At 38.3% G+C, this 18594-nt stretch overlaps 1 protein-coding gene across 4 annotated transcripts in view; it reads left to right on the forward strand.

Annotated features, from left to right (window-relative positions):
- The window catches only part of col5a3a (collagen, type V, alpha 3a), a 52412-nt gene that overhangs the window by 14595 nt on the left and 19223 nt on the right, over nucleotides 1–18594 (forward strand). The window contains exons 5-29 of one of the 4 annotated variants that reach the window (XM_016675510.1): nucleotides 2372–2494; nucleotides 4977–5375; nucleotides 6115–6237; nucleotides 6336–6449; nucleotides 6544–6597; nucleotides 6708–6749; nucleotides 7838–7900; nucleotides 9440–9514; nucleotides 9678–9761; nucleotides 9909–9965; nucleotides 10224–10277; nucleotides 10399–10452; nucleotides 10582–10635; nucleotides 11146–11199; nucleotides 11417–11470; nucleotides 11988–12032; nucleotides 14268–14321; nucleotides 14420–14464; nucleotides 14673–14726; nucleotides 16250–16294; nucleotides 16619–16672; nucleotides 17303–17347; nucleotides 17664–17717; nucleotides 18255–18299; nucleotides 18440–18493. In XM_016675510.1, coding sequence (XP_016530996.1) covers nucleotides 2372–2494; nucleotides 4977–5375; nucleotides 6115–6237; nucleotides 6336–6449; nucleotides 6544–6597; nucleotides 6708–6749; nucleotides 7838–7900; nucleotides 9440–9514; nucleotides 9678–9761; nucleotides 9909–9965; nucleotides 10224–10277; nucleotides 10399–10452; nucleotides 10582–10635; nucleotides 11146–11199; nucleotides 11417–11470; nucleotides 11988–12032; nucleotides 14268–14321; nucleotides 14420–14464; nucleotides 14673–14726; nucleotides 16250–16294; nucleotides 16619–16672; nucleotides 17303–17347; nucleotides 17664–17717; nucleotides 18255–18299; nucleotides 18440–18493 — 1899 coding nt within the window. The remainder of the gene's footprint in view (nucleotides 1–2371; nucleotides 2495–4976; nucleotides 5376–6114; nucleotides 6238–6335; nucleotides 6450–6543; nucleotides 6598–6707; nucleotides 6750–7837; nucleotides 7901–9439; nucleotides 9515–9677; nucleotides 9762–9908; nucleotides 9966–10223; nucleotides 10278–10398; nucleotides 10453–10581; nucleotides 10636–11145; nucleotides 11200–11416; nucleotides 11471–11987; nucleotides 12033–14267; nucleotides 14322–14419; nucleotides 14465–14672; nucleotides 14727–16249; nucleotides 16295–16618; nucleotides 16673–17302; nucleotides 17348–17663; nucleotides 17718–18254; nucleotides 18300–18439; nucleotides 18494–18594) is intronic. The other 3 variants (XM_016675511.1, XM_016675512.1, XM_016675513.1) reach the window with 3 other exon arrangements.

Here is an 18594-nt window from a genome sequence, read left to right on the forward strand (position 1 = left end):
ACTGAGAGTTCAGTTTCTTCTGATATGGGTGATTATGATTGCAGGCTTTTAGGGAGGCAGTGGATAAAAAACAACAACATAGTGTTTGCCAAAAAGAATAAACTGAATGCTAATTCAGATGATGTGTTTTCATTTTCTGTATGCAATTCCTCCTCAGATGTTTGTGCCTTGTACTAAACAGAGTATGGTGCGCATTAGCTTTATAACTTGTGCTTTTCAAGAGGGGTTAAAAGCACAAGAAAAGTGCAGATGAGAATTTCCTTTGATTTCAAATTGTGATTGGATTAGCTTGAATTAGCTCCCATTTGCTTTTTTTTTCTTCTTTGTCTCTCACCTTTGAGTGCAATCTTTTTATTTCCTTGGATCTGGCTTGTGGCCAAAACAGAAAGAATAATTGGATAAGTACTCCTTTTATGTTTGATGTTTTGAAAGCATAACATGCAGTTTGAATAGTCAATCCTAGGTTTATCCTTTTGCTCTGCGGTTGAGACTATGCATGATCACATTATGCTGACAAAGGTTGTCTTGAGCTGTTTCAGGTGTTGTGAAACAGTGATGTTATTACTTCGGATTTATTTGACCTGTGGCTGCTAAATCCAGTTAAAGAGATTACAACGGGACATTAATTAAAACAATATCAAGGTTTCAGTCAAATATAATTTATCCCACATTGCTGCCCAGCTGTCCCAGTTTTCCATTTCACCTGACAGTTATGCTTCAAAGGGTCTGACTCCTTTGATTAATTTACTGCTGTCAAACAGCAATCAATGTGACCTTTTGACTTTTACTTTTTAACAGTTTCCCAGTTATTATTTTACAATTAAATTCAGAAACAAATCTGGATGTCACAGAGCTGTGAAAAAGTATTCATCCCTGATGTCTATCCTCTTTTTAAATTTCTTTTCATACTTACGTCTTTCAGGTCATACAATAAATATTAATGTCAGAACATATAACAAACTGCAGTTTTCAAGTTATTATTTCTTTTATAAAGTACAAAAGGCACTTTTAATTTCTTAAAAAATTAAAAGTGAATTTTCACACATAGCATAATGTGTGAAAATTCTATTAGCCCCTAAATCTGATATATTTGTCACACTTGGTTTAAACAACTAGAATTCATAATTTTTTTATGGTTCAATAAAAAAAAATTGCATTGGTCTTAATGGAGTCCCATTAAAAGGAGCCACATTTTTATCACTGTACAAATTCCACAATTGACTTTTGGTGCGAGGCTTGTTTGTAAAATGCCTTGTTAGTTTAATGCTAGATGTAGAGAGACGAACAACTTGCAAAAAGTTACACTGTGTGTCAGAATGTTGTGGAGATTGTCAAGATATTTTACAGCAGATGAAACTCCATGGATGCCAGTTTTACCAAGTCTGTTTTCTGCTGTTGAATCATGAACACTGAGCTAAACTGAGGCCTGCAGTGCTTTAGGTCAGTGTTTCCAAACCCTGGTCCCCAAGGCACACGGCCCTGCATGTTTTAGGTGTTTCCTTGCTACATTCAGCTGAATCAGGCGTTTTAAAGCAGGGAAACATTTAAACTATGGTGCCACTCTGCTATGATGTTAGAACTTGGATCTGGATTTGACATCAAATTCAAAGGAAATCATGATTTCACACGGATAGAATTTCAGTTTTTTCACCTAGGGCCCGGTTAGTTAGAATAGCTTAACTATTATTAGAAACTACATTTTTTATTTAATCATGCTAATTTGCTTGGATATTTACTCTAATTTGTGTGATGATATGAAATATTTAAGTGCAACAAAACAACAACAATAAAATCCATAATGGAGCAGATACTTTTTTTTTTTAGCGGTGTTTCTTGTAACATTGCTGTATGAAGCATAGTCTTTACTATTGTCCTTGATCAATTATTCCTTGAGATGTAACCTAATGTTCTTTCACAGCATGAGTAAAAAATTCTTCCAGTCCTTTAAATGCCATGAAGAATTCAGTAATCTTATAGGGAGATGTTGCGTGTGCAGATGCTAAAGCGAGTGGAGCCTGTGGGCTCAGAGCTGCAGGGTGCAGCAGTGCTGTCTTTGTCCATGTTTGTAAATATGCTCTGGCATTATGCCTGTGGGGCACAATGGGAAATTAAAGGTCCTGACAGGGGGGTGGGCGAGAGAAAGCTTTTTGACTGTTTCTTGCACAAAACAGAACCCCCTCCTGGGGTTATAGGACCACTGTGAGCAATTGTCTTTGTCCATGCTTCACTTTTATCAATCTGACACTTTGATTTAGCCAAATGATTACCAGCCCAGTCTTAAGGTGTTTTAAAAATGGTTCTTCACTTTGTAGCAGTTTTTTTTTTATCACTTATTTAAAGAAAGCATACATTTTTTATTTCTTGATTTCAGGGAGATATTCAGCAGCTGATGGTTGTGGATGACCCCCAGGCTGCTGGCAACTACTGCGTGAACTTCATACCAGATTGTGACTTGGCTTTGCCATACAACAGTCAAACTGTGGGCCAGCAGGAGGTCAGTACTGCAAGAGACGTAGCAATGCTAATCAGAAAAAGTTATGCTTGCACAGTTTAGCTCTAGATTAATTTCACATATTTGCAAGATTTGCAAGGGAAAGAGCCCAAATGTACCACTTACACTTTGGTAAATATCTAGATGTGCATCTCATGAAATTACCACTTCAAACGTTATGCTACTTTTGGTATTTCAAATGTCTGACTTTAAAATCTTAGTAAACGTCTGAGATTTTCCATGCATATTTCTGAATTCACAATGTTGGAGAATGTCTATTGCAAATATATGTTATTTTTTTCATGGAAAATTATACTTTGTTTTGCAAGTTTACAACTTTTCATATAAGAGAATATCCAAGTTCTTTCCAGTAAAATGTGAAATTAATCTAGAAATTTCTAAGTTTTTTGTTTGAACTACATTTTATCTTGTGACACCCATTAGTGAAATATGAAAGTTTTTTTTTTTTTTTATTTATTTATTTATTTTTTATATATATTGCACTGTATTTTGAATTTCCTGTATTTTCCAGTTATTTTACTAAATGTTTAGAGATCATGATTTTTATAATATGGTCTAAGAGACACTGCAGGCTTCTGATTATTGCATCTGACTCCAAGTCCCTTTGGCTATTGAAAAGGGTTTGGTGAATCCTGCATATCATAAAACTACTCAAAAAAGTATTAGCTTACTAATAGACACAGTTGTGTGTTGCAAAGTGTGTCTGCTAAGAGACTGTACAGAGATAAAGAGGGAATACACCAGCTGTTCAGGCTTGTTTTGAAATACAGCCAGCATGGAAGCATTTCTAATATCAGGTGCACTTTTGGCAGCTCACACTCTCACACTAAAACACGAAAACAGGAAAGGAAAGCCAAAAAGAACACACATCCGACCACACATCTGTACAGCAAGCCAGAAGCAAATGACTCAACAGCTCATTCTTTCCTCGAGGCATGTAAAAAAAAATAAAATAAAAAATGATTCTATCAGGGATAAAGATGATTATATATGGTTTCTGGTGATAAATGAAAGAGATAAGGGGAAAGGACGCAGCTGCACATGTGGACGGGTTCCAGGAAGCACATAGTTTTAAGTCAGCTCATGTTTTGTACATAGAAATAATTAAATAAATGAACGGCGCACAATGCGGCTGATCATCAATGAAGGAATGAAGGATGAGGCCATCTTGGTAGTCACACAGCTGCCTTTCATAGAAGTACAGCTGAATAAGAAGCTCTTAATCCAGAGCGTGTCCACATCTCTCACCAGACTGACCTACTTCCCATCACAGTCTCACTCACTGCCCATGTTTACCAGCGGATCTAAATCGTGTCACATTTCACAGCAGCATTTTCAGGCAGAGGCCGTTCAGATAAGTGACATGCATCATAGATCTCTCAGTGAAGGGACACACTTTTTCAGGAACAGTAATAGTTTTAAGATTTGTTGGATCATACACAGAGTCTTTGAAAGTAACCCACTGGATATGATGATAATAAATACAAACTTTAGCACATATTTTTCACACTACAGAAACAAGCTTCAGAGGGCTTCATTGAATGTACTGTGACAGACCAACTTAAAGTGGAGCAGAAATTGGTAGAGATAGAAAAATTATGAAAAGCTTTTTTTTTTTTTTTTTTTACAGATAAAATCTGAAAATGTATTGTGCATTTGTATTCAGAGGCACTGAGTCAGCAGCAACTCCTTTTTGCTGCTATAATAACTCAGGTCTTTTGGGTGTGTGCCTCCACTGCACTCGGCCCTCTCTTTTGGAAGGTAGCTCAAACTCAGTCAGATTGGAGGGAAAACGTCTCTGAACATCAAATTTGCAAGTCTTTATTCAGATTTAGCACTAGGTTTCAATTGTGTCATTCCAAAACATGACTACAATACTTTGATCTAAACCACGCCATTGTTTAGTGTCGTCGTCCTGCTGGAAGAAGACAAACCTTCAGGTTTCCCGTTCCATCTTTCGATCCAACCGGCCGGCTTTGCTATCGTGTTCCACCATGAGAATGGTGATGTTCAGTCAAACTTTTCTTTCGCAAATAGCTCTGCACGATGATCAAAAGTTACATTTTAGTCTCATTTAACCAGAGCACATCATTCCACATGTTAGCTGTATGGCTTGTGGGAAAATGCAAACAGGACGTCTTATGGTTTCCTTTAAACAACAGCTTTCTTTTTGCAACTCTTTGTAAAGGTCAGATTTATGGAGTGAATGACTAATAGTTTTTATAAGGTCTACCTGACCTTTAAATCTCTTCAGCTTCTTCAAAAGCTACCACGAGGGTCTTTTTTTTTTGTTTCTCCGGTTGTTTTAGTAAGTTTGCAGGTTAATAACTTGTTCCATATGCTTTTCATCAACAAACGATGGAAAGAACAGAGCTCTGTTGTGTTTTTATTTACCGTACTATTTGCTTTTGTTTTTCCATTTTCCACTTTTGCTTCTGCTCTGTATTTCAACATTTGGTAATAGAGCTCCCATCTTGAGTTGATGCAAAGTGGCCAACCAACTGAACCAAGTAAGCGCTCTAAGAAGGACAGGAGAGGCAAAAAAAACAAAAAGAAGAGGGACAAAAGCTCTAAAGGAAAACGCAAAGGCAAGGGAAAGGGCAAGAAGGGGTCCAGAAAGAGGAAGCATGAAGAGAAGGGTCCAGAGGAAGACTTTCACAGAGTAACTACAACGCCTGCTGAGTTTCAGCCACAGGAACCTTTCCAGCCCACAGAACTACCACAAACTGAGGGCGACTTTGAAACTCTTCTCCCCACTGACCAAACCACCACGGTGATGCCAACGCATAAACCCGACTTCGTCCCTGAGGGCCCCACTGTGGTGCCGCCTAGTACACTGCCTGTATCAAAGCTTATCAAGGAGGTAGACAAATCTATCAGTAGATGTTATCCACTCTAATACCCTCCAACCATTTGTGGTTCTAACCAGACACTGCCCTTCTAACCGTAGAGAACACCTCTTCCTCTTCTTATCGCTCGAGTTGCTTATCACAACTAACCAGCACCATCCTACTCATCACCTAATCTTCATCTTTATCCCGCAAATTCGGGTACTGCATCCTAATTAACAACAACAACAAAAAAAAGTGTTTCATCTTTATTGAATGTCTATTTTTAATTTTGGAAAACACACAGAAGCAAATCTAAAATTTCTTCTCAGCAATTACATATCTTAAAATTCACTCAAAATGAATTCTGTGCTTGGATGGCGGCTAATTAAGGACATGCCACAACGACTCGTGATAATACTACCAGGTTTTAACTTCTCTCTCTATTAAATAAAAAAATATATATTTTGTATGACTCCTCCATGTTTGTTACTTCCAGTTTGTCAAGTGACGTTATCCTGTTCCCACTGTTTTCTGTCAGACTCTTCCAGTTGTCACATGAATCTGATCAGCTAATTACACTTCTGTGTTGTAATTAACTGCACACCTGTGTCTCAGTTATCCAACCCATTTTAATGAAGTCATCCTTTCCCCCTAACATCCATTGTTCTTTAAAGATTTGCCTTCGCGGGGAGCCACTGCGTCTCTCAGAGAGGTCTCAGTGCTCTCTGGTTTGACTTCAAGATAACTCATTTGAAACTGTGTGCTGGCCAGCAGGAAATCACAGCCGTGAACACACCTCTGGTGGTGGAGTACGAAGATGACGTTTATGGAGATTTACATGAAGACCTCTCGGTTTCTACAGTGACTGTGGTCCCGAATATTACCGATTACGAGGTAGGACGAATCACACAAAACGCAATAAAGTTGGTTGACTTCACGTCAGAATAAAAACGCTGATGAATTCATTCACTAACAAGTCTCTAACGTTTCAGCATATTCTTGAATACGAAGATTTTTTGAACGACACACAGTATGAGGAATATGAAATATATGAAGATGACTTTGACTTTGCAGAGCGGGAAAGAGCTGAGACACTGGATGTTGAGGTAAATCTGGTGCTTAAATTGGAAAGTCCTGGTTTTTTTCTTGCTTCCTATGATTCATTTATAGGAATTTGTATCTATTGTTTCTTCACTGCAGGCTATACTCAGAGCAGAGAAAGGCCAGAAAGGAGAACCAGCTATTATTGAACCGGTAAGCTGCTACAGGGTTCAATTTAATAGTACAGCAGTTCCAGTTATGTGTGCAAGTGAAGAATATTGTATTTTCCGAATCTGCTTTACATGCAGTTTGTTTATTTCTAGGGTTTCTCAGTGGAAGGACCCCCAGGTCCACCAGGCCCAGAGGTAAGACACAGACATTAAACAAGTGCATCAAAGTGATTATAACTTAAGGACAAATCAAAAAATGTTTCACATGAAAATGCATTTTAAAAAAATCATTAAGGAGGAAGGAATACTGCAAGTCAATGAATCAATACAATCTGTTGAGTTTCTTTAACACTTTTTAAACTGATTTGAATAATAAATCACATTAAAATCACAGCTGGATACGTGGGATCAGTTGGAATGTATGCGACATTGAACTGAAATGACGCCAATTATTGTCCTCCAAGACGATAATTTGTTGTGAATTATTGCTACAAAAATAAGCTGAATTGAATTCAAATATTTCATAAAAACTTAAACTTATTATATATACTTTTTGCACACAGGGATTTATTTCAAACAACTTCAACAGAGGGAAGCATGAAGTGCTCCAAAATGTTCTGTTGGACAGCTGTGCTGACATTGGGTTTAATAAAATATAGTGGACCAACACCTGCAGAGTGCATGGCTCCACAAATAATCACAGACTGTGGAAATGTCACACCTAGCACCTCCACCCACTTGTATTTTGTGTATCTCCACTCTTCCTCTAGATTCTGAGACCTTAATTCACAAATTGAATTCAACATTTTACTTAAGATTTTACTGGAATAGTAGATAACTGAGCAACTAACTCAGATAAGTTGTTTCTGTTGTTGTCTGTGGTTGAGGTGTGGCTTAGTGAGACCTATATATTTTATTTGTCTTATGCAACACTGTAGTGCTCTGAGAAATAGCTGTCTGGTTTTTGTTAGTTGAAAGACAAAATTATAAGAAGTAAATGCTTGACATGTGTAGCTATTTGTGTGATGAATCTTTATAATACATCACTTTTTAAATTGAATTCCAGAAATATATTAACATTAAACTTAAATTCATTGAGGTGCACTTGCACAGATTATGAGGAAATCGGTGCACCATCGTAAACTAGCTGAATAGGGGAATTTTACTTATTTTTTTTTGTTTTAAGCACTTGGAGAATCAAAAACATTTATTGTTCAAGTAAAGTTTATGTTGAAACATAGCCATGTTTGTTAGTTCGTGGCAAAATACTGTTCTGTTTACAGGGACTTCCTGGGCCAGCTGGACCAACAGGCCCTCCAGGACCCAGGGGAGATCCAGGTGATCTGGTGAGTGTGACTCACAGTTATGTGACAAATCAAAGATTGGAGGACACAATTGTTTACAGCGATTTGAGATTCACCTTTTACCGGAGGGACTAATAAACTTAACTTGACTGTCTTATTCTGTAAATAGAATAAATTAGGACAGTAAGTTGTTGACATTAAATCTATGTGACTGGAATACAAATACTACATATTTTCTATTTTATCATTGTGAATAAACTGAACTTGGTTTGATTGAAAGTCAGTTCTTCTTCATCACACTCAGGAATACTGGCTCTTATCAGTGTGAGCTCATTGTCACCATATATAGCTTAGCTACTGTTAGCTTAAAAAGAGGGACATTTTTGAAACGTTTTTATTGCTATTTTATGCAACTTAGTGGCAAGAAGAGGAAGGAAAAGATCCATAAAAAGAGATGAGCTCAACCTTGGTAGATTGTTGGTGATTTAAAAACTCCCTGAAATTAAGTCCTAACAGTCCAAACTCTGTGGTAGCGTTGGCCACAGCATGCACGACCAGCTCCATTCTGAACAGTTCTTAAGTGTTTAATGCAAAAACACCACATAAATGCATAAGGTACTTACAGCATGGCCGGCTCCACTCTGATTCGAATGGGCTGTAAGGTTTGGTCAGGGGTTTGTTTCCTCTCAGAAGCTGGTGGTGAAAGCAGCTGCATCCAGAATCTCCTTTTCAGCTCAGGTCCTGGAAACAAAAGCAAAGGTTAGCAGTAGCAACCTTTGCTTGAAAGTTGGGACGTCTTCTTAGATCTTGTTTGCATCAGCAAACCCACGGGAGAAGAGTAGCAGCCAACATCGACTGGGGAACCTGTAACTCCAAGGTTCTGTTTGCAAAAATTCAATGGATGACAGAAAACCATTTTGTGTCCAAAGCTCCTGGATAAAGAGCCTGTTCCCCCAAGTGAAGACAGGGGGTTTGTGTGCTGTCTCCCCAAAATATATATATACATATATATAACTTGACATATTATTCAAAGCATATCTTTGTCTAAGAGGTAGCTGAAAATGAATGAGTCAATAATCGCAAATATTTTTTCCCATACTCAATTTTGTTATATGACAAAATATACATCTTGCATCTATTACTTCAGAGGTCAAATGGGCAGATTCTTGCATGGATTTATTTATTTTTTTTTTCAAAAAAGAAGCTAACACAGGCCTGTCCACTTAAAACCTCAGAGAAATGACTATCATGACACACAACATCATTTCCTTATCTCCCACACCAGTTTCTGTGCATGAATACAAATGAGCAGTCACTGAAATCTAGGCTGTTCAGATCTGCATTGGCAGATGGGACTAAACATCTGCTAAAGTGAGCTCGTTTCCAACCATGTCCTTACATTAATTTCCTGGAGATTTAACCTAACTCTGAGCAGTATTTGCCTAATTCTATCCCCAAGATTAGGAAGGTCTGTCCCTTAAAATAGTATGCATGCATAATTACTTTCTGTTTTCAGAAGATAGTTGGCTCCCCGTAACAGGAGGCACAATCACTGACCCTTTTCCCGTCCTCTTGTTTTAGGGTCCCCAGGGACGCTCTGGTCTTCCTGGGGTTGATGGGATCCCGGGTCCTCCAGGAACCCTACTGATGCTGCCAGTAAGATCTTTGTTGCACACCAAAATGCATGGGAAAACACACACATCTTTTTTCCCTTAATGTTTTATATTGGCATGACCACAAGGGGGGGCTGTGTGACTGAGCTTCATTTACATTTGGGAATTCAGCATTGGGACTTTACTTCTCCTTTCACTGCCAACAGTTCCACTTTGGAGGTGATTCACAGAAGGGGCCGGTAGTGTCTCCCCAAGAGGCACAGGCACAAGCTATCCTGCAACAAACCAAGGTTCCCCCTCACTGGTGTCATAATAAAAGATCTCTGATGATCACAATGTCATTTTTGATAAATTTTTGATAGTTTCCTTCCATATGAAATTTGAAGTATTTCGTTTGGCTTAATGTGACATAATAGATACATATGTTTTTCTTTCAGCTGTCACTCAAGGGGCCTCCAGGTCCACTGGGTCTTTCAGGGCGACCAGGCCCAGTGGTAAGTGACTCAGATCAAATTTAAACCAAACCCCAATGCCTTGCCTATCTTCTAACATTAAGGGTGCAAGTTTTTTTTTCCTCCAGCTTCAAACTCTAGACACTCTTTTCTATCTGTCATTGCATCTCTAACCCCAACAAAATACACACTCACTGCTTATCTTTATGTCTGAAAACCTGTAAGTGTATAATTAACATTTTTTCTTAACGGGGGTTAATTTTGATTGTTGTGAATGGGAACATATGTTTCATTTTGTAGGGTCTTCCAGGTCCATCCGGGCTCAAAGGAGACAGTGGAGACAACGGCCCCACTGTACTGTTTTCTCTACACTTCCATTATACAATTTTTCTCAGAATATCGATTTCGTTTTGTCTTCTTGCCTCCCCTTTTTCACTCTTTTCCGTTTGCCTTATCCCCTGCGTCTCTTACATAGGGACCCCGTGGGTTGCCTGGACCCCCTGGAATTAATGGAAAGTCAGGAAAGAGGGTGAGATATCTAGAGTACTGAAGGTGCTCTCTGATGATATATTTCCTTTCTGGATATTATGATCAAAACAGTACAAAATGTGCTGATAAAGAAAAAGAACCGACATTAACTGGATTAAGTTTCTTATAGGGACGTGCAGGTGTGGATGGCGGCCGTGGAGCTCCTGGTGAAACAGGTGCAAAGGTAAATATTACCACCACGCAATAGCAGCAGATGCTGTTAAAGTACAATGCCCAATCAACTCACTTAATAATGTCAACGTTAATTATTTTTATTGGTCCTCATTCAGCAACATCACACGTTTAAGCAGTGAGGTATTTTAACAGTAGCCAGCGATCTCCGCTGGCTAGTGTAAGCCTTTTGGTATCGACCAGCCCCAAGCCTATAACGTATTATTGACAACCAGGCACCTCAACACATAACAGCTGCAGGAAGAGCTTAGTAAATAAATCAGCCTCCCTTGATGCTGGTTGTGGCTGAACGAGGTCTTTATCAGTCAAAGCAGCGTTTTAGCCGACCTGCTGCTAATCTCAAAGCACCCTCTCCTTCTTTGACACACACTCCAAGCAGACGGATCTGCCAGGGGAGAGACTTTTAAGACAATTCTGCTAATGTTTACACACTGCCGAATGTGTTTGTGTTTTCCAGGGTTTAATGCATTTGTTTTTTTTTTGTTTTTTTTTAACGTCTCAGGGTGACAGGGGTTTTGACGGCCTGCCAGGTCTCCCAGGAAACAAGGGACACATAGTGAGTTTTGTTGGGTATTTTGACATTGTTGCTGTATTCATTCAGTCTTTAAATATGAACTCATTAACATGTCATGCATAAATACTTTATAAATCCTAAGGTGAATGTTTATTTAGTAATTATGATGGTTTTTTTTATGACAGGAAACATATGTTTATTAAAAGGTAACATAATGAGCTATTTCCTTTAGAGCAAAAAAAATGCTTCTGTTTTGTAGGGGGACAGAGGAAGGCCTGGTCCTTATGGGCCTATTGGAGAGTCAGGAGAGAAGGTGAGTGCACTAAAGTTTTCATAATGTACTTGCCACAAACAATAAAAAAAAATATGATTCTTTATCTCATTTTGATGTTTTCTTTTTATCTCAACATCAAAATGGAAATCCTTTCCAGATCAATAAATCAATTTGATAAACCATTTAGATGGGAAAATCATCCCAGATCTAAGCAGGCTTAGATTACATACAGTCATATACTCTTGCATTATTAACTCTTCTCTGCTGGCTGGAGTTCATTCAGCACAAAGGCTCGCAAAACACATCAAATCTGTCTGGTGCATCCCTGATACAAGCTTTAAAAAATGAAAGCTAGCAGCTCAGGCAGCACAGAGCCAACCTGTGATGAAGGTCGGGTAGCTTTGAGAGGACGGGTAGTCGTTGCTTGAAGATTGTCATCTGTCCCCACAGCGAATTTCTTTAATGAACTGATTCCATGGTCATAAATGTTCTCAAACTAGAGGCTAAACTGAAGAGTTGCATTGGATTTAATCATTTTATTTCCCCTTTATTCTAGGGATCTGATGGACCTGTGGGACCAAGAGGTCAACCAGGTGAACCAGTGAGTATTCAGATGTAGAAAAAAGTTATTTATTTAATTTAATTTAATTTTTTATCTCAGATCATGTGGACAGCTCACTACAGCAGACCCTCATGTGATTTTGGTTCCCTTCTTGATGCCTACTGTGCTTTTCCTCTTTAAGATTTTTTCAGGTCTTTTTTTGTGGAATTAAAATACTTCAGATCAGCAAAGATTTTTTAAAATCAGACAAAATCTCCTCAGCATCTCAGTCTGCTTTGTGTGACTTTGAGTAAGCCACTTCAAAACCTTTTTCTTTTTGTTAAGATGTCTAGATGTAGACTTTGTTGGTGTTCTTTGGAACATTATCCTGCTGCAGAATCCAACTGCACAAAACAAGAGCTTATAACTGTGTGAAGCCAAATTTATGATTCCTTCAATTACAACAAGTCATTCAGTTTGACTTGTCAGTACCTTTAATCTGAAAGAGTCAAGGCTTTTTTTTTTTCTTTAGTTTATTAGTGCAATTTTTGCCCAGTCTCTTTATTATTGTTGAAGCGTAAGCATCGTCCTTTCCCAATCAGGAGCGAAGTGCTTTGTGATGGTGATCCGGGTTATTTGGTGGTATTTTGGAATTAAATTTGGTTGGCCAACCACTCCTAGGAAGATTCATCACCATTTCCAATTTTTCTATTTGTGCATAATGGCTCTTATGCCTTGTTTCCACTGATCATTAGTGCGGTTCGCAGTGTTATTTTATGGTTCGCCGTATAAGGAAAGCATTTCCACCACCAGAAGGATTCTCACTATTGAGCCGGGGTAAAACCCAAAGGGCTAAAGTAGCATTATACCAGTTCAATGACAAACAAAATATATTGGTAGGTCTCGTGCTTGCTGCAAGCAATGTTGTTTTTCTGTTTCCCAAACAATATACTCTGTTGTGTGATGCTAGTAGCTCCTCCCTAACCATAACTAGCTTTTTAAAAGCTGTGGTTGGTTTTCGATTTAACAAGGGGTGCAGTTTGCTCTTCATATGATCAGATTGGTTTGAATAACTTTTTTCCATTAATACATAGACACTATTCAAAATTGGAAAGAGAACCTGCCAGAAAACTTGATATTGTAGTAAGATAGATGTATGCTGATTGATAAGTTATAAAATATTCAATTGTGACATAGCTACAGTTGCTCATATCTCAGACAGTAATTATTGTAAAATACTCAGCAACAACTCTTTTTTTTATCATATATGGTAGGAAAGTAAAGGATAACAAATCTCCAAAATGTGACTACTGCAGTACAGAAGCAAAAAGTCGCATGTTTTGGTCACCAGGTCTTCATAACAACAGTTCATTTAATGGCTCTTATTCAAATCTATCCAGTCAGTCTATCATGTCAGTCATCATTTTATAGGCTGCTGTAACAAAGGATTAAAACAAAAATAAGAATAACTTTCCCACTTTACCACGGTGAAGACTGTGACTATCAAAAGAAATCCGTTTGATTTGCCCTGCACTCCATTTTACATTTAGCGTCTGTCATCAAGATTCTCACTGTTTTCTGTGAACAATCCAGGAAACTGACAGCCTTCCAGCAGACCAAAAGTTCACACCACTTTTGTAGAAGCCATTGTTTGGGGCATCTGCTGTGAAAACTGGTTAATTGGTTACGACTCGCTTCTATCTTTCTCCCAGTAGGTAGGGTTAGAGCTCAGCAGGGTTTTGTCTCTCCAAATGGATCTCTCAGTGCTTGAGGAAATAGAGCTGCCATGTACCATGTAAGGGAGAGTCTGATAAACCGTAGAAACATTGGGAAGGAATGGTCTGTTTTGAAGAGAGACAGGGAGTGATAGGAAAAAGAATAACAGCGGGAGACAAATAGAGGACGGAAATGCGGTCGGTGGTGAATGAGATGAGATAGACGGAGCAAGCAAAGAGAGAGTTTCGGCAAGGTAAAAGACAAAATCCTGGCCTGAATGATTATATTTCCATATCAATCACTTCCCAGGAGATCACAGATGTGGCTTTGGAACAGGTGGCTTGGCCAGCCTACAAAGAGGGAGGCTGAAACAGATCACACACAAGCCAGGGAGTTCAGTCTTCATGGCAGGCACATACGAAAATGACATGTTCAGTCACAGAAATACATAGTTGACGTTTTGCTGTCCTTACATTTGGACCCTCTCCTTAGTTCTGATTTGTGGTTTGGTATTCCACTCTTGTGGAGCCAGATCATGACTCCAGGTTAGCTTCTGAATATTTGCTGCTTTTTCTCCAGGGTCCTCGTGGTCTTGTTGGGTCAAGGGGGCCACCTGGCCAACCTGGCCAAATGGTAAGGGAAATCATAGCCACCAGTTATTTTATAGTAAATAATATTTCTGGAGACTGCAGTATCTAAAAATAAAAATGTTAATGTGTCTATTTTAACAGGGGATTAGTGGAATTGATGGAGTCCAAGGATCAAAAGGCAACCTGGTCAGTCTTTCTGCTTCGCTTCGGATTACATGTCAGTTCTTTGTGGTTAAATGTGAAACAACGCAAGAGATTTGTTTAACAGTTAAATACAAAAACATATGTCAAAGTGTAATTCCCTGATGAAACAGAAATGTTTTTATTTAATACAGGTCATTAAAAAAAAGAACATTTACATACAAAGTATGCTCACTGTGGTATCTGTTATTAGGGTCCGCCTGGAGAAATAGGACCCCCAGGTCAACAAGGAAATCCAGGAGTTCAGGTAAAAACAAAGGGTTTTTCATTTAGTTTACATGTTTCATAATGCCTCTGAAATATCACAGCACTAGTAACAGATGCAGCTGAAACCAGATGTTTACATAGACGGCATAAAAAGCCACAAGAAATATTTTTCACCATTTGATTGCAATAAACATCTTCTGTTTTAGGTCAATAATGATTAGCTTCTTTTTTAATTTGATGAATTTCAGAATTATTTATTTTTATTACTTTGTTCAAACTTTAAAGTTTCCCTACAATATTAGTATGCCTTTAAACTATTTGGGAAAGCCTAAGGTATATGATGCCATATACCTTATAGGCTAATTTACAACATTTGAGTTATGATGCGTACCTGTGGATGTATTTGAAATCAACAACTCACACACACTGTTTCTTTGCGGGACGGCATGAGAAAATCAAAAGAAATCAACCAAGATATCAGGAAGAGAACAGCAGTCTGGTTCATCCTTGGTACAATTTCCGAGTGGCCTGAAAGTGTCACGTTTATCTTTTCAAGCATTCATATGTAAGTACAAACACCATAGGTGATATCGTACTACTCACAAAAGACATGTTCTGTATCTCAGAGATTGGCATGCTTTAGTGTAAGATGCCGTTATCAGCTACAGAACAAAAGCAAAGCTGAAACTAATGAGAGAGCCATTATCCACAGTGTAATGAGTCCTACAGTGACATGGGCTGGAAGGCCACTCAGTGTGGAATAAGCTGCAAAAACAGCATTAAAAAGCCATATTCCGGTTTGCAAATGCAATCAGTTTCTACCATGTTTCAACTTCAGGATGTAACAGTTTGGGCAGGAATGTGTCTTCAAAATGAACAATAGCTTTCAGTCTGCTTTTTTTTTTTTTTTTTTATAAAATTGGCTTCAGGACAATAAAGTCAATGTTTTGGAAAAGCCCTGATCTCGCTCTCAGGGAAATTTATGTTCAAGGCTGAAAAGCTGTGTGTGAGCAAACCTGACTCAGCAACGGTTTGCTCTGTAAGTGACCAAACATTAAAGATAATGAAAACATTTGAAGCAAGTCATGTAGTTTAAGACAATCCTACCAGATATTAAAGGAATGTATCCACATATTTCTGAATAAATAATGTGGTAGTTTGCAAATAGCATTAATTGTAACAATCCTAAATGAAGTAATGCTGGAAACGTTTCTTATCAAATGTTGGAAAAAATGTTATTTCTTATACAGTGCACAGAAATACCTAACTCATAACATGTTATACTTTATTACATTCAGAGTTTTTTTTAAAGTGTGCTTTGACAAAACGGTTACTTTCTCTGGAAGTTGAGAGGCTGTTTGTCCTTAATGCCAGTTAATGATCTAAGTTAAGCAAATTGGAAACTTATTTAACTTTTCATATGTTAACATTTTCACCACCATTGTTTACGCAGATATCCTACCCAGACACAATCATATAGTGAACATTTAAGCAGCATTTTGACTCCTAAACATTTTGAAATCAGCTATTACCTAATCTGATTGTTACTCCGCTTGATTTCAGGGGTTTCCTGGCCCTCAGGGCCCTATTGGATTGCCAGGAGAAAAGGTAGGTTACATGCCTCCAAGTTGATTTATGAAATAAAGCTATGACCTCTCAACCCCTGTCATCCCACACCCAGGGGAAGCAGGACAGTATGACCAACCACTTCTAGCTAGAATTCTGAAGAAAAACGGGTTTAGACAGAAAATCAATACTCCCCAAACAAACAAAGACATTTAAGACTGAAGAAAGCCAATGTTAGTGAAGCAAGAAGTGGAAAAGAAATAAAATACTCTCCTAAGTACGATATGTAACCTGACCAGTGGTAAATTGGTCCCTTAAGTATATCTCTACTGGTTTAGTATTCTTTACTGTCCATGTTCGTTGCAGGGTCCCCTGGGTAAAGACGGGATCCAGGGCCTACCAGGCGTTGATGGTCCTCCTGTAAGTAAGCACTGGTAAACAAATATATGAAGGTACATGCAGAGCTGTGAGAAAGTGCCTGGCCCTTTACAGATTTCTTTGTCCCATACTAACCCAAGTAAATGCAAATTTTTCACTGAAATTGTAAATGACAATTTCAGTGAAATATTTTCTCAAAGCACGACACAAAGCATTCATGAAACCCAAGTCTCAAGGTCATATGATACCTTGAGATAATAATTTTATTATCATATTTTTAGTAGAGCTATACAATTTAGCATACTCTATATATTGCAACATGGCCAAACACTATAAGATACATGCACTGTATGCTAGGTAGCAAATGTTGTAAGCTGATCCAGCGCAGTATGGCATTTGAAACGACTACAGATCTTCTTGCAGGGAGGCTTTTCTCATAACAAGGAATTAATTTTCCGTTGCAGTCAAACACATTTGTATGAGCGTCACATATTGCCCTTTCCATTGTTCCTGCAGAGCTTTGTGACAGAATAATACTTCATAATGATTTCTTACTTTCAGTGACACCTTCTCATTTGTTAGTTACATTCACAAAATGCTGTTATGAAGAGATATGAAATGATGCATCACTAGCAGTGATCATACAATGTACAATCCATCTCTCTGCTTTAGGGTCACCCGGGAAGAGAGGGACCCCCAGGAGAAAAAGGCGTCCAAGTGGGTAACTGCATGTCTGAGGCTCATCTGCCGTGGTGTTATAGGGAGATTTTAAAGCGACCAAATCATTCATTTTTTTCCGGTCTGCTGTCACAGTGCATTCAGTCACAATGAGGCGTGTCATTACGACCACTCTCTTCCCGTAATGTCATCATCTTTATTAAAGTATTAGCCCATTAGAGGCGGTGCTGTGCACTCAGAAACATTTGCAATTTCTCTGACCTTAAAAGATGGAACATGGTGACATTAAAACAGCATTTCATTTTTTATAAAAAAAAAAAAAAAAGAAAAAAAAAATGATTTTTTTTGTATGTAGGGTTTACCTGGCTCCCAGGGACCTGTTGGATACCCAGGCAGTCGTGGAGTCAAGGTAAGGCATAAATTGTCCATGATCTCTGATGTTCACCGATATATTTATTCCCTCTGCTGTTTCTTCTGTCCACATGTCTACCATTGATGGACAAGCTGTTAGTGTCAATAAGTGACAGCTGACTGGTGGAGGAAGAGTTCCTCAGTTCTCAAGGGACTTCTATCTACAGAGTGGAGAGCACTGGATGTTTAGGAGAAACAAGCAGGGCTGAGATGTCACAAGTCTATTTTGAGCAAATTAAATTCATTTCTTCTTACTGTTTGATTTTGTGAATTGTAAACGGCAGTTTGGCTCAACTGTCTTTAGGGCTTGTTGTACTTTGTTGTAGAATGGTTGTGATAAATAAATATAAGAGATAATTGAGATTAAAAAAGCAACCCAGTGTCATATCAAGAGAAAATCAACGGATTCATTAATAGTTAAATGCTTTAGACTGAGTATATTACTGAGATCCAAAATTAGATCGATGGTATATTCTACAGAATTTGATTGTGATTCTTGTCCTGATATAATTACATTCCTTGTTGTTTTTCACAGGGAGCAGATGGGGTTAGAGGTCTGAAGGGGAGCAAGGGAGAAAAAGTGAGAAAATTCAATAAATTGTTTTTTTTTTTTTCTGCCATGTTTTTAGACTGTAAATTGTGGCCGACTTCTCAAACTGTATTGCAATGATAAGATGTAAACGCTGTCACTACTTGTCACGTCTCCTTGATGAATGTTAGGGAGAAGATGGCTTTCCAGGAGCAAAGGGTGACATGGGTATTAAAGGAGACAGGGTGAGAATCCCATCTAATTGCAACACTCGTTGTGACTATTCAGCAGCTACTTGCAGAGAAAAAAAAAGAATTATCCCTCAATCTTCCTCACATATTTGGAC

Source organism: Poecilia formosa, unplaced genomic scaffold (assembly GCF_000485575.1).
Source record: "Poecilia formosa unplaced genomic scaffold, Poecilia_formosa-5.1.2 Scaffold115, whole genome shotgun sequence".
In the NCBI taxonomy this organism is placed as follows: Eukaryota; Metazoa; Chordata; class Actinopteri; order Cyprinodontiformes; family Poeciliidae; genus Poecilia; species Poecilia formosa.